The sequence below is a fragment of the Eurytemora carolleeae genome, unplaced genomic scaffold (genome assembly GCF_000591075.1).
Source record: "Eurytemora carolleeae unplaced genomic scaffold, Eaff_2.0 scaffold945, whole genome shotgun sequence".
Lineage (NCBI taxonomy): Eukaryota > Metazoa > Arthropoda > Copepoda > Calanoida > Temoridae > Eurytemora > Eurytemora carolleeae.
The window spans coordinates 175,661-191,749 of NW_019397004.1; the positions used below are offsets into that span (position 1 = coordinate 175,661).

Here is a 16,089-nt window from a genome sequence, read left to right on the forward strand (position 1 = left end):
CCCCCCCCGCCGGCGTGCGCGAGTTTGCAAGATGGATGCTAGAACGCGAAGTAGGTTCTGCAGTCGTGAATACACTCTGCTGGAGAGCGCATCTTTAACAGTTAATAAAATGATCTTGTGAGAGCAAGAGGGAGAGAGAGAGGCGGTAGGAAAATCAATTGTTTAACAGGTGTTTTTTTTTACCAGAAAACAAATATTAATAAATTCTCCATAAATAAAAAAATGTTTTAACTTTTGCAAAAAGGTCCCTTTTCCATATTTATTTTGAAAATGGTGTTTTGAATAATTTCTGAAAATAAAAGTTTGAAAAGATCAAATGCACTTCAAGTGAATAAGATGCATTGATATAGTCTGTTTTGATATGTAATACTGGTCACTTGTTAAAGAATTGAGAATATCAGACGGGGNAACTTAGATTATTTGATATAACAGAATTCATAGTTACATTTTTTTGAGAAGCTTTTTTCTCCTACTATTCTTGAAATTTTTTGTTAGTTTTAAACAATAAATTTTTTAAATACTTAAATTTTTGCTCAAAATTCTTTCCTTACATGATCTTAAATTTTAATCCTTTGACAAATCTATTTCGATAAAGTAAAACTCTTTGTAAAATATATCATGTGTTTTTAAACAAAGAATATGAAAATTTTAAAAATCATATTTTTTTGCGCTGAATTTTGTTTAATGATTTTAGTTCTCATGGTTTCACCCTTTAAAAAGCCTGAAAGAAACTGAAAATTTCCCACAAATTCTAATTTTCTTATCCTTACATGTAAACAATTTGATGGTGTGAACCTTTGATATTTCAAACTTTGATTTTTCTATCAGAATCATAGTTTGAATATCAAATTTTTCGTTCGACATAATATAAGTTTGCAAAGGGATTAAAAAATTATAAAATGTGAAATTTAATTCAATTTGTTAATTTTTTGATGTTTTAAAGATTTTTTTTTATCATAATATCATTTGAATTTAAACACAAAATTTTGTCAAGGTATAAAAACTGTATACGTAGGAATGTTAGAAGTATAAAATCTGACATCATAATGTTCTCAAGTTTCAAGTATTCCAAGATATCATTATTCATAAAACTGGTTTTTTTTTTTTGTCAAAATCTCTTAAATTTCACACAAAACAAAGTTAGACCTATTGCATGTTTTTAAACACAATTGCCTTTTCTGTAGAACTGCTGAAGAGAAAAAAATATGCAAGAAACAATTTTTCAGTTTTAGCTACGAGATTGCAATGTCGCACCAATAATTTTACATTAAGAGCCAGAAATGTTCTCATACTTTATCTGATAATATAGTATATAGTATATATATATATATATATAGCATGCACTTTATCGTTGGAAAAACTTGTAGTTCTAGAAAAAATCGAAAAATTGTCATTTAAGAAAAAAACTTTTTGCCAATTGGGAACCTTGGAAATGCTATATAAGCTGATACCAATTATCAAGTTAACGAGAGAATGATAAACTGAGTTTAGATTATAAATAATTAAGCAATAAGTTTCGCAGTTAAACTAATGGCATCATTAGCTGATGAGTAGTGATGGAGGTTTTGGTTGCGGGGTTTGGAGGAGGGGTTATTGGGTTGTTTGGTAGGTTTGGGATTTGTTTGAGCAATTTGATGATTGTTGTTGGTTGGTTGGTGGATTTATTTCTTTGCGGATTTTATTTGTATGTTTTGAGAGTTTTTGGGTTGGTTGGTCGATTTAGGGGGTTGCTTGATCATTTCTGAGATTGTTGGACCGGGATCCCTGGTTTGGGGATTGGTGTGAGGGTTCGGTGGGCTGGGTTGGTTGTTTGGTTAGTTGGTTGGTTGGTTTGTTGGTTGACCCTATATCTTTGCAACCTGACTATATATACCTTTCATATTTCAAACTTAGATTATTTGATATAACAGAATTCATAGTTTGAAATATCTAAGGTCTACAACATTGGCTTGCAAAGATAAAAGGATTAGAAAATCAGAGTTTGTTGCAAAGACTCAATTTCTGTCCTATAGCGTTAAATCAAAGCGTTGATGAGGGCGGGGCTATTTTTTCTTCTGAATACCACTCCTTTTAAAGGATTGAATTCCTGGAATAGTTGAGAATTGTAAACTGAATGCATGAGATCACAGATATTCTAAAGAATTGAAAACACTCCTTAACTTTTTCACTTTTCAAACCCCGCGTGGAAAATTCATTTCCAATGATTTAAAAAAACATTTCATACTTTTATTTAAGGTTTACAAATTATGATAAAGACTGCAAAATGTTCATTTTTAACATTGCCAATGATTTTTCTCCTTTTTTGTTTTGCCATTTTTTAGAAATTGCCACCCATTTCTCTTTAATAATGGCGACTATTTATCTTTAAATTTTGGCAATTATTTATCATTAAAGATTGCTAACTATTTGTTGCCAAATTGATTGTCATTTTTTTTTTCTTTAACATTGCCAATAGCGTTGCCACGCTAAAACTTTTACTGCAGTCTTCACTAAATTAGCATCTTTTTAACTCCTTCAACCGTCTTGTTTTATTAACATTTTAAACTAAACTCCTTGACCTTTTTACAAGTACCCAACATTAAAGTTTGTAGCCCCCCTTTTTTCACCAGTTTTTGAACTTTTTGTTCCTAAGCCTTTTTACTCTCCGTGTGAAGCCTTTTTAAAAACTTCATGAATTCTTGAAACATTAAATGAATTTATTTTCGTTTTTATTCAGAGACTGTTTTTAATGTTTTTTTTCATGTAAATATAAGTTTTTATTGTATTATTACTTAAGTTTTATATCGCCAATCCCTATTTCTTTGAAACCGGATGGTGTAAGTCCTTGATATTTCAAACTTAGCATATTTGACAGTATTCATAGCTTGAAATGACCAAGTTTTTTGCATCGGTTAAAATATTTTTTATGAACTTCTAAATTTTTGATTTCCCGTCTGTAAGTTCTGCNTTGTATTAGATTAAAATAGATTATATGGAATTAAAAATGTTCAACATCAGCAAAAATTTACATAATTTGTCTCAATTGTGTTGAATAATATTCAAAGATGATTAAAACCGGGCCAACTTTCAAGTGTTACCAGTCCATGAGATACTATGAGAGTAACTCTTATACTTTATTTTAGCCCATGATAAAAATATTTTAAAGCGCTTTTTCAGCTTAAATTGCTCATTCTTTACACATCGTTTTTACATTATTCATCAAGACACGTCATCCATAGATGGAACACAAGTCATCCAAACCACTCCTACAACGACTCATCTCACTTGACTCGTAGTTTTCCTACCAATTATCTCATCATTTCACTGAAATCATCAAGTTCAAGCCGTCATTGTTAACAAGAAAACAAAATTGATAAATATCATTAAAAAAATGTATTCATCGCGCAATTATTAGGAATTCATTTATTCACTCAAGTTTAGTTCCGTCAAAAATGCATTTTTCCTTATCATTAAATTCTTTTTAAACGAAAAGGTCGTTAAAAGTCAGTTAGAATTTAATCTTCATACAAATTATATCAATAAATTATTTTGTGAATTATTAAACAACATTATTTGGTGAAGAATAAAGGGATAACTAAGAATGGTAGAGTTTTATACTTTTATTTTAGCAAACCTTTTATAATTGATATATTTGCCATGGGATTAGAATATCTTTACATTATTGTGTGAATTACGGTGAAATATTGTGTAATATTGCAAGAAAATAATGTTTATTTTAATTTATCTAAAATTCACTTAAAAAAATTATTAAAAAAAATATTTTTGAACAATAGTAAAAATACTATAATGTTGGGAGAGCAAAAATTTTTAATTTAAACCTGCTGTTTCATCGCTAAAAGAATACACTCTCGCGTTATCCCAAACAAAAGTTGCCCTCTCTTAATTAGAATATTAAAAAGTAAAGGATTTAGCTTTAAGTTTGTAGAGCTTATTTTACCGCCAAGATTATGATAAAATTTTAATTAGAAATTCCGAAAATTTAGCACTTACGGTTCATTTCATATACCAGACCATTTTTAAGCACTGCCAAAGAAAGATGGTGAAAAATTTTAATTCTAGAAATTATTCTTTTTGGTCGAAAATATACAGGGAATTTAGTCTAATGTGCAATGTTAATTATTCGAAATATGTTAGAAAGTGTTCATAATGTTAAATAAATTTTACCACAAAAAAGATAAGTAACGAAAAATTATTAAGATTTATCAATTTAATGAAATAGATAATAACATTTGAGAAATAAAATGCAAAATAAGAAGAAAATTCAATGAATGATTACAGTAATAATGATAATACTTTTCCAGGGTGAGGAGGTAGTACAGGTGGTTGACGAAGCCATGGCGAACGCTGAACGAGAGCTTGCAGAGGACGCAGAGTGGAAGCGGATTCAGCAGAACACATTCACAAGGTACACCTTCATCATCATCATCATCTTCATTTTTATTATCCTGATCTTTTAGATCATCATTAATACCATCATCATCATCTTCATGTTCATCATAATTTTGTTCACCATCATTATAATCTTGATAGTTTTTATCTTCATGCTCATCTTATTTTACTGAATCAATCCTTGTTATGTCTTTATATTCATGCTGAGAGCACTCATCCTTACCTAAATCATTATTTATCTGTGTTTATAAGATTTTATTTTATTTAATGCGCGTGATTAGTTATAAAGTTTGATTTTTGCAGATATTGATATAAAAAAATCCAACAAAATTTATTTTTTCCTTAGATGGGTGAATGAACACCTCCGACAAGCTGGAACAGGTTTAGAAAAACTTGAAACAGATTTTAGGTAATCTTCAGAAATGTTTGTTGATAATTAAATATGATACATGACAGTTTTTTAGAGGCATTAGGTCTTTGCCATTGTTTTTAACATTCTAATTTAATTCCACTTCAAAAAGTGCATATTTCACGTGAACAATTATCTAGAGGAATATTGTTCTATATCTCTTAATTGAAAGCATTATAAATATTATTATTATTATCATTATTATTATTGTAAGTAATATGATTGTTATTATTAGTGATGGGTTGAAGCTCATAGCCCTTCTCGAGGTGCTGAGTGGTAAGAAGATGCCAAGACACAATAAAAAACCAGTTTTCAGGTAAACACTTTTTTCTTCATTTTTTGCCGAAAATTTCATTTACATTAACACTAAATGATATCACTATTTATTGCTGTACAGTGTACACTGCAACAGTTTACAAAATAAAATCCTTGCATTTAAAATATTTTCAACGGAAACATAAAATATTGTTCCCTTGAACCACGGAATATTAAATTCAAGGTGCAGTTCTAAACTTCTAATATTTGCATTTAACTCGAGAGATATTTTGATGTAATATACTTCTGATGCTAGCTTTAACTTCCCCCACCCCAGGCAAATATACCCCCCCCTTTCTCACACGAAACTGAAGTGTTTTTTTTTCGTTTGTTTATCCTTCTGGAACAATTTAAGAAATATTTTGATATTTCCTAACTTAAAAAAAGTTACATTTTAAGTCTGTGAATGAAATCTATGATAGTGCATAAACGGGATACGAAGTCGCCTTGGAAATCCTTCCTTTTTTTCAAGTGCTGCGATATGATTATCGAGTATCCACTATCCTGCACATTTATTCCTTTGGAGCGCCCGTTTTTAAATATTTGTTTGTGTACATTGTACTTGCATTTAAGAATAATTGGAAAATACTAAAAAGATTTTTTAGAAATAAACGGTGAGTTTTTTTATTAATAAAAGAATCTATTCACTTTTTCATATAAAATGTTTGTCCACAAGTTTTGGGAGACCTCATAGTAGTAATTCAAATGTATTTGCTTGAGTAAACTGTGAAAATGGCGTAACCAGCACTCCCTGTAGTATTACCCAATAATTGGCAGGATTTGACAAATTACGTATTTGTGGGCACAGGCAGTGGACATGGTGCATGTAAACAGCCTAGCAGGGGTCTATATTCTTTCAATCATTTTTTTAAACTGTATTTTCTTACATTCGTTTTATCCCTTTTAACTTCGGCCTAAATGGACTGTAGAATAAAAGGTATATTCAATTCACATCTTTTAAACAATAAGGAAGATATCATCGTTTTTCTAGCTTTAAAGTTTTAAATTCTGACAATTTCCGTCAATGTATTTGCTGAATAAACCAGCAAATAACTTTAAAGAGAATTCCCACTAGAAAATAGGGATATCTCGTTTATCCTTGATTGACCCAGGTTCAAAGGGTCACATAAAATTCCATTTACAATACACAGTACAATACGGTTACAGTCCCTTTAAGATGCACATTGCACATATTTACATGAGGAACCGTCATTTACAATACACGGTACAATACGGTTACAGTCCATTTATCTTTATCTTTATCTTTATCTTTATCTTTATCTTTATCTTTATCTTTATCTTTATCTTTATCTTTATCTTTATCTTTATCTTTATCTTTATCTTTAGCTTTATCTTTATCTTTATCTTTATTTTTATCCTTATCTAAATCTTTTTTATTCTAGTATGGAATTGAAAAGTGTTCCATTCTTACAATTTCCTCCAAATTGTTACTTTTGGGGCTAAAAACATTGGTCAATTAATATACTTTAATTTCTGCAAATTGTTGATCATTTTCTTGCAAAACTGGATCCGGATCCTGGTCAGCGGTCATGCATTTTTTTTTCAAAGTTAACGTACTGATTTTGTTGCACAATTAATTTTTTTTAGTTTTTTCTTTCTTTTTTTCCCGCTTATTACGAAGTTTTTTAAAAACCGCTCGTTAGTAAACAGTTGAGATTTGTGTTTTGAGACCAACAATTTAATTCTCAACAGGTTATGGAATATGGATGATATTTTGCTCCTTGGATCCGGATTCGTGGATCCTCATATCTTTACAGATCCGGATCCCGAACCAGTAACCAGGAAGCCAAAATGTTGTGGCTCTTTAAGCTGGGCTAAATACTTAAACTTGTAAAATGTAAAATCGATAATTTATTTGTTGTTAATTTCAGATCCCAGAAGCTAGAGAATGTGAGCATAGCGTTGAAATTTCTTGAAAACGAAGGAGTACATCTTGTCAATATTGATTCAACAGGTAATACCAGATTCTATATATTAAAGGGACTGTAAGCGTGATTTCACGCGACCCTCTATACGAAAATTGCAATGCACGATTCACAACTGTTACCCTAAAAGTGTTGTCATTGTTTATCATTTTGAAAACTGATTATTTTTAATTTTGTTTTCTCCAAAAAAGAAGTGCCTTGCGCATTTCTACTGCAGTAAAACATTGAGGAATTAAACACTAGAAAAAGGAGAATATATCTGCTGAATATTGGATAAGATAAAGGTTTCAAAAGTATCGTTGTGAATCGGGTATTATCAGCTCTGAATGGAGGGTTACTTGAAATTAAACTTACAGTCCCTTTACATTTGAAACATTAAAGATAAAGGAATTGAGTCTTTGCCAACAAATTCAATTTTTGTAATCCTTATTTCTTTGCAACCTGATGATGTACACCTTTGATATTTCAAACTTACATTACTTGATCTAACAGCATTCATAGTTTGAAATATTAAAGGTTACGACAAGGGGTTGCATTGATATTGAAATTAGAAAATCAAAATTTGTGGTAAAAAAGTCAATTCCTTTTTCAGCGGCGTGGACCAATTGTTGCAAATGATACACTTTAAAGAATTATTGATGTCTAACGTACTATTTTGAGTATTAATTGAATTTGAGTCCAATATTCTTAACCAACTTTATCATAAAGACATTCCTTTATTTAAAATAAAATATGGAGTAAATAATGCAACGTTATTTTTAGGAAAAAGACCGCCGAATTTTTTGTTCTCCAAACGTAAATAAGTTTTTGTGAAATTTTCTTTTCCCTTTTCCTTATATACTTCAAACACTTTTAATAATTTTTTATCCGTTTTTACTTTCTCTAAACAACTCATAACTAATTTTTTAATTTCTTATATTTTCTGTTAATTGTCTAGAGACAAAGAAAGTTGGCTGAATGATTTGCATTTTTAAAAGATTCAATTCTTACTTTTGTAAAGATAAAATCAAAACATTTATGTTATCTTCAACAAAAGTTCACATGGTTCTTAAGTTATTTTGATTGTTTTTACTAACTTTCTTGAGTGTGAAAAACCCGTTCCAACCCCTCTTTTAGCAACCCTACCCCCTCCTTAGCATTGTTAATATTTGAAATTTGTATCTTTTGATTTGAATAAGATAGTTTGATATTCTCTAGGTTTGAATGGGATAAGATAAGATAGCATGAGCTTGTAAAAGTTGTCATGGTTTTAAAATTATTTTGATTGTTTGAGTTTGTGTTAAAAACCCCTCATCCTCCTGTTAGCAACCCTTCCCCCCTTCTTAGCATTATAAAGAAATACGGTACTATGGGAATATGCTAAGAGTATCTATATATACTTTATATATACATTTAGCTTGTCTGTCTGTTTGTTTGTATCCAATAAACGTCAAAATGGCTGAATCGATCGGGCCCAAATTTTGTGTGGGACCTCGCGTGACCCCGTGGAAGGTTTATTGATGATCAAAATTTCAAAAATAAGTTCAAACAATTTTTTTTATAAAATCCGCCAACTTTTTTTTGTTATTGTTTTACAATGTATTCAAAGAGAAAATGTTCACAATTGAAATAGAATATGGAAGCGAAGCGCCCTTAAACCCTAGTATTAATATATTTTATTAGAAGAACACATTAAAGACATCTAAAATCTGAAACAACCTTTTGTAGATTAAAATTCTCCATAGGTTTGAATTTGATAAGATTGCATGAGCTCTAGGATTGTATTTGATTAGAAGGGTGGATGTATGAATTTGAGGGAACAAGATTGGAAGTTTAGCAAAATAAAACTTTCTCCAGTGCAGCCCCTTGCTGCACACCAAACCTGCAAACTTGATATAAAAATCGTGTCGGGTTCAGGCCATATATTCAGTTTATGGACCACTTGTCTTCTTTTCTACTGTCTACCTGTCTACTCGTCTACTTTTGAATTCTCTACTGATTTTCTAATTTCTATTTGTCTAGTTTTTAGTTTATCTTGGTTATTTTTTTTATCTTGGTTATTTTTAATATTTTTAAATTTCCTGTCTATCCGTCTACCGGCCTTTCTACTTGTCTATTTTTGTAATTGTCTTGTTTTTCTACTTTTCTTCTAGTCTACCTATCTACCTGGTTCTTCATTATCTACTTATCTACTTAACTAGTTGCCTACTTGTGTACTTGCTTATCTATTCATCTATTTATCTACTGAACTAGTTGTCTACTTATCTTCTTATCTACTTAAATGCTTATCTACTTGGTTCTTCATTATCTACTTATCCACTGAACTAGTTGCCTACTTATCTACTTGCGTATCTATTTATCTACTTATCTACTGAACTAGTTGTCTAATTATCTTCTTATCTACTCAAATGCTTATCTTCTTGGTTCTTTATATCTACTTAACTAGTTGCCTACTTATCTACTTGCTTATCTATTTATCTACATATCTACTGAACTAGTTGTCTACTTATCTACTTGTTTATCTATTTATCTACTTATCTACTGAACTAGTTGCACTACTTTTCTACCTATGTGCTCAATCACTTGTCTACTTGTTTTTTTATATATCTACTTATCTACTGAACTAGTTGTCTACTTTTCTACTTATATGCTCAATTACTTGTCTACTTGTTTGCTTATTTATCTACTTATCTACTTAACTAGTTGTCTACTGATTACTTATATGCTCAAGTACTTGTCTACTTGTTTGCTTATTTATCTACTTATTTACTTAACTAGTTGTCTACTTATTACTTATATGCTCAAGTACTTGTCTACTTGTTTGTTTATTTATCTACCTAATATTTAACCTGTCTGTTTCTGTAAGATTTAATTCTTGTTTTTAATCTTCTAATAAGTCACGCAGGCATCATTCAGATCCAAGTTAGGAGACGATTTGGTTGAATGAAGGGGGGGGTTGATATGGGGAGGGGATTTGCTAGGAGGGGAGGTGGGTTGATAGAGGTGGGGGGGGGGTATTCTTTTTTTGCAATGCAGTGTGTTTAATGCATCATGATTTTGTGCATGCAATCCAGGGCACATCGAACACTATTTGAGCTCATACATGTCTTCTTGTGTTCTTGTCTATTTATCTTTATCTAATCTTGCATCCTTGTCTCCTTGTTTTTTTAGTTTTTGTCTTCTATGTCTTCTTTAGTTCTCAAAGTTCCAAACATTAATTAGGAATACAAAAAAAAGTTTTAAGGAATTAAGTCTTTGTCACAAACTCTAATCTTTAATTTTGCAACTAAATGTCGTAGACCTGAGATATTTCAAGCTATGAGTTCTGTTAGATCATATAGTCTAAGTTGAAAATATCAAAGGTTAACACCATCAGGTTACAAAGATATTGGGATTCGAAAAGTTTAGTTTGTTGCTAAGACTCAGTTTCGTTAAAGAACCCCATTAAAATGTAACGATTAAATTGAACGTAAAAATAAATAAAAATAGTTTTAATTTAAGTTTTGAGCAGACCTTGTATTTTATGTAATTACCCCATATGCTTGACATATGATACCGGTTTACAATCTATCATACTTCCCATAAATTTAACTTTTTACCTCCTCTGTTTATTTTGATATAATTCACTTTTTATCCAATTAAAATTATGGGGTGCGATAAAGAATGAGATTTATTAAACGAAAAATGGGACAGTGTCGGAGAAAATTGGATAAAAAGAGCACATTTTAGGATAGACGCGTGTTTTTTAATAATTGAGACTTGATTTTTAACCAATTGCGATCTTCTTGCTTTTTAGTAGTAATTAATTGCACACATAAAAAACATACTTTTTATCTTTTGAAATATGAAGAATTTTGTTGCAGAGGTTTGCACGTAAAACAGTTTTAGAAAAAAAGGCAGAAATTTTTTTTTTCGAGACTAAATCATTTTTTTTCTATTTAGATATAACAGATTGCAAACTGAAACTTATTCTTGGGTTAATATGGACTCTGATTCTACATTACTCTATCACAATGCCTATGTATGACGGGTAAGCTATTCTAGTCTTGAACATTTTTCATTTATAAGGCGTTAGGAAGGATGTAATTGACGTCAACAAATTTTAACTCTTTGCTGTGATCAAATAGATTGTCAAATACAATAGATGGCAACAGAAAATTCGACCAACTGCGCACAACGTCACAAGTGTCAAATGTAAAAAGAAAGACGACATGTACTCTAATTAGTTGATGATTTCCAAGATTCAGCGTAGATAAATGTCGTCTCTGTAGGAATACGTAAAAAAAATATTTACAACTCAAAATTACATTTAGTATATGGCCTGATTCTTTTTTGTACTTGACAACCTATTTGGGTGTGATTGCGTTTGAAAGTTTATTTTTGTGAGTTAATGCTAAAAATTATATAAATCAGTTAAATTAAAAGCTGAACAATTTTGAAATATTAAATGTCTGCTGCTACAACAATGAAATTTTTGAATTTTGAATGTGTTCTTATGAATACGTATATGTTTAGTACATATAATGATAAATAAATATTAAAAACTATTGTATTTGTAGACCTGAGTTGGGAGGAGCACAGGAAGAAAAAACTCCTAAACAAAGGTAAACACTGAATATGTCGTAAGTTCAAGCTGCCCGATTCACTAAGATACTCTTTAAACCTTTGTCTGTGTGACAATGAGGAAGATATTCTAGTTTTTCAAACTTCAATGTTAACAAATGTTAATGCAGACAATTATCTTTATTGTCTCTACTTCATAAATCCGCTGATTACTCTTAAAGGGAATTCATAATAAAATAAAGTTGATTTTAAGCCAGAAAAACCAGAACATCTCATTTATTTATGGAGAAAGGTTTAACAATTATCATTTTTAAGATCTGAACAGAATCTAAAAACTAAAGAAGTTTCTTAGATCTGTAAAGAACAAACTATATTAAATCTCTATTTGGGTTAAAAAGGATAATTTCATAAAAGTTTTTTTATGTGATTAAAACAGAAATGGGATACACAACGTTTTTTTGCAATCAATAAGAACTCTGAAGTGTTTTAAAAAAGAATGAATTCTATGAAGGATTACTAAGAAAAAAGCAGTTTGTATATATATTTATATCTTAAAATATATTCAGATCATTGATTAAAAAGTGCGTATTCTATCATTCTATGCGTGTCAGGCCAAACTGGGGTTTTGAGAATGAGATATTAGAGAGTTGAAGTAATGATGTATTTTAGGCCTTGGGGGACATATTGGTTCATATCAGACATTCAGGGGGAGGCATGCTAACTGGGGGGAGGTGGGGTATGACATAGGCATAAAAGGAGAACAGTAAAAAACCATTTAATGTATTTTGAACATTATTAATTGTTATTAAATATTAAAAAAATTTCAAAATATTCCAAATTGTCTCGAAACATTTATAATATTACTAAGATATTCTAAATGGGTTCGAAACATTCCGAATATTTCTAATATTCAAGATTGTTCTGAAACATTCCGGATATTTCTAAAATATTCAGAGTTGTTCCGAAATGTTCCAACGTTCCCAAAATGTTCCTAACTATTCCTAACTGAGTAACTATTATTAGATTAATGGGCTGGCTTCAGAACAAACTACCAAATGTTCCAATTAACAACTTCAACAGTGACTGGAACGATGGGAGAAAGGTAAAAGACAATAATGGACACAGACAAATAGACGAATAGATAAACAGACAGATAGAAGAAGAGATAAACAGACAGATAGACGAAGAGATAAACAGACAGATAGACGAAGAGATTAAGAGACAGATAGACGAAGAAATAAACAGACAGATAGACGAAGAGATAAACAGACAGATAGACGAAGAACTAAACTGACAGATAGACGAAGAGATAAATAGACAGATATAAGAAGAAATAAACTGACAGATAGACGAAGAGATAAACAGACAGATATACGAAGAGATTAACAGACAGATAGACGAAGAGATAAATAGACAGATAGACGAAGAAATAAACAGACAGATAGACGAAGAGATAAACAGACAGATATACGAAGAGATAAATAGACAGATAGACGAAGAGATTAACAGACAGATAGACGAAGAAATAAACAGACAGATAGACGAAGAGATTAACAGACAGATAGACGAAGAGATTAACAGACAGATAGACGAAGAGATAAATAGACAGATAGACGAAGAAATAAACTGACAGATAGACGAAGAGAGAAACAGACAGATAGACGAAGAGATAAACAGACAGACACAGATGCAAACAGACAAAGTTTAATGACAGATGAGTGTAAGGTTGTTTTGTTTGAAGTTTATTGCAAGATTAAAATAAAATACTAGAAGCATACATGAGATGAATAATAGATAGAAAGAAAGAAAGAAAGAAAGAAAGAAAGAAAGAAAGAAAGAAAGAAAGAAAGAAAGAAAGAAAGAAAGAAAGAAAGAAAGAAAGAAAGAAAGAAAGAAAGAAAGAAAGAAAGAAAGAAAGAAAGAAAGAAAGAAAGAAAGAAAGAAAGAAAGAAAGAAAGAAAGAAAGAAAGAAAGAAAGAAAGAAAGAAAGAAAGAAAGAAAGAAAGAAAGAAAGAAAGAAAGAAAGAAAGAAAGAAAGAAAGAAAGAAAGAAAGAAAGAAAGAAAGAAAGAAAGAAAGAAAGAAAGAAAGAAAGAAAGAAAGAAAGAAAGAAAGAAAGAAAGAAAGAAAGAAAGAAAGAAAGAAAGAAAGAAAGAAAGAAAGAAAGAAAGAAAGAAAGAAAGAAAGAAAGAAAGAAAGAAAGAAAGAAAGAAAGAAAGAAAGAAAGAAAGAAAGAAAGAAAGAAAGAAAGAAAGAAAGAAAGAAAGAAAGAAAGAAAGAAAGAAAGAAAGAAAGAAAGAAAGAAAGAAAGAAAGAAAGAAAGAAAGAAAGAAAGAAAGAAAGAAAGAAAGAAAGAAAGAAAGAAAGAAAGAAAGAAAGAAAGAAAGAAAGAAAGAAAGAAAGAAAGAAAGAAAGAAAGAAAGAAAGAAAGAAAGAAAGAAAGAAAGAAAGAAAGAAAGAAAGAAAGAAAGAAAGAAAGAAAGAAAGAAAGAAAGAAAGAAAGAAAGAAAGAAAGAAAGAAAGAAAGAAAGAAAGAAAGAAAGAAAGAAAGAAAGAAAGAAAGAAAGAAAGAAAGAAAGAAAGAAAGAAAGAAAGAAAGAAAGAAAGAAAGAAAGAAAGAAAGAAAGAAAGAAAGAAAGAAAGAAAGAAAGAAAGAAAGAAAGAAAGAAAGAAAGAAAGAAAGAAAGAAAGAAAGAAAGAAAGAAAGANCCTTTTATTGAATATAATTTATTCAAATGAACCTGACACATGTAGGCTTCAACGACTAGATACAAATAAAACGTATAAAAAAAATCTCATTCTAAATAAAAACAAATTTCATAACCCGCATGCCACTATTAAAGAAACCCCCAAACAAGTTTTACGCTTTAATTCAATTCACAGTGTATTTGTTAATCAATTTATTGCTAATAGTTACAATTTGGTTTACTTCCATCCCAAACTTTGATAATATTCCCTTGAACATAAGCATGTGTGTTCTATATGCCAGGGAATAAAAGTAAATGGAATGGAAATGGCACTGGTCTGACATGAGAAAGCCAGTCCCCATGCTTTACAGACGGGTTCTTTATTGCAGCGCATGCGTACGAAACACTGAGCCTTAACAGAGACGCACACTCTTTTGGCACGGACACACGCACATTACGTTTCCGCCCCCTGCTATATGCACTCTTCAGAATAAATACAATGATTTTGATATAGATCTATAAGGGACCTTACATGGGTATTGGTAATAACTAGGTAGATACCATCCTGTTTGATCCTACATATACCATCCAAACCATCCCATTCGATCCTACGTATAATATCCATACCATCCCATTCCTATTTGATCCTACATTGTACCATCATACCATCCATACCATCCAATTCTATCCTACATATACCATCCATACCATCCGATTCCTATTCTATCCTACATATACCATCCATAACATCCGGTCCATTCGATCCTACATATACCATCCATAACATCTGTTCCATTCGATCCTACATATACCATCCATAACACCCGGTCCATTCGATCCTACATATACCATCCATAACATCCGGTCCATTCGATCCTACATATACCATCCATAACATCCGGCCCATTCGATCCTACATATAACATCCATAACATCCGGCCCATTCGATCCTACATATACCATCCATAAAATCCGGCCCATTCGATCCTACATATACCATCCATACCATCTGATTCCTATTCTATCCTACATATACCATTCATACCATCCTATTCCTATTTGATCCTACTATAACATACATACCATCCTCTATGGTCCCACATGTATCTAGCGATCAATAGCAAGATCGTTATACAGAAACTTTTAATATTTTTAGACTTTTAAAAGGTTTTACGACAATTTGAGAAGGGTCCAACGATTTAAAATTGTATTCTGTAGAAGATTTACTTTATAAAACATAAAATTTTGTTATCCTATAAGGCAAAAACGAACCAAAAACTTTAATGTAAAAAACCCAAAAACGATCGTTTTTGCCTAATATTTTCTTCTAGGGTAACAAATTTGCATGTTTGATAAAAGCAAACTTCTACAGAATAAAGTTTTAAAATGTTGGAACCTTTTCGTATTGTCCTAAAACCTTTAAAAAAGCTAAAAACATTACAAGTTTCAGTAAAACGAATCTGGCTATTGCCCATCCCTACAGGTGGATCCGCATTTGAACTACTGCCGTTTGAACTATGGTACGTTTGAACTATTGTTCGTTTGAACTATTGTTCATTTGAACTACTGACATGACGTCATATCCTGTAGTTTAAATCAACGCATTTCTTACTCATTTGAACTATTTTTCTACCCCAATTCAGTTTTAAAATTTTTTTTATAATCTCCATAAAGTTATATTCATGACAATTAATTAGATAAACATTACACAGAATGAACATAAAAATAGTTCAAATGAACATAAAAATAGTTCAAATGAACATAAAAATAGTTCAAATGAACATAAAAATAGTTCAAATGAA

The 16,089-nt window shown here is 30.6% G+C and overlaps 1 protein-coding gene across 1 annotated transcript in view; it reads left to right on the forward strand.

Annotated features, from left to right (window-relative positions):
* LOC111711011 (uncharacterized) overlaps positions 1-16,089 on the forward strand; it is a gene marked incomplete at its 3' end in the record, with an annotated part of 64,442 nt that overhangs the window by 13,591 nt on the left and 34,762 nt on the right. The window contains exons 4-10 of the mRNA XM_023485229.1: positions 4,302-4,405; positions 4,736-4,798; positions 5,034-5,114; positions 7,006-7,088; positions 10,981-11,068; positions 11,598-11,642; positions 12,625-12,703. Coding sequence (XP_023340997.1) covers positions 4,302-4,405; positions 4,736-4,798; positions 5,034-5,114; positions 7,006-7,088; positions 10,981-11,068; positions 11,598-11,642; positions 12,625-12,703 — 543 coding nt within the window. The remainder of the gene's footprint in view (positions 1-4,301; positions 4,406-4,735; positions 4,799-5,033; positions 5,115-7,005; positions 7,089-10,980; positions 11,069-11,597; positions 11,643-12,624; positions 12,704-16,089) is intronic.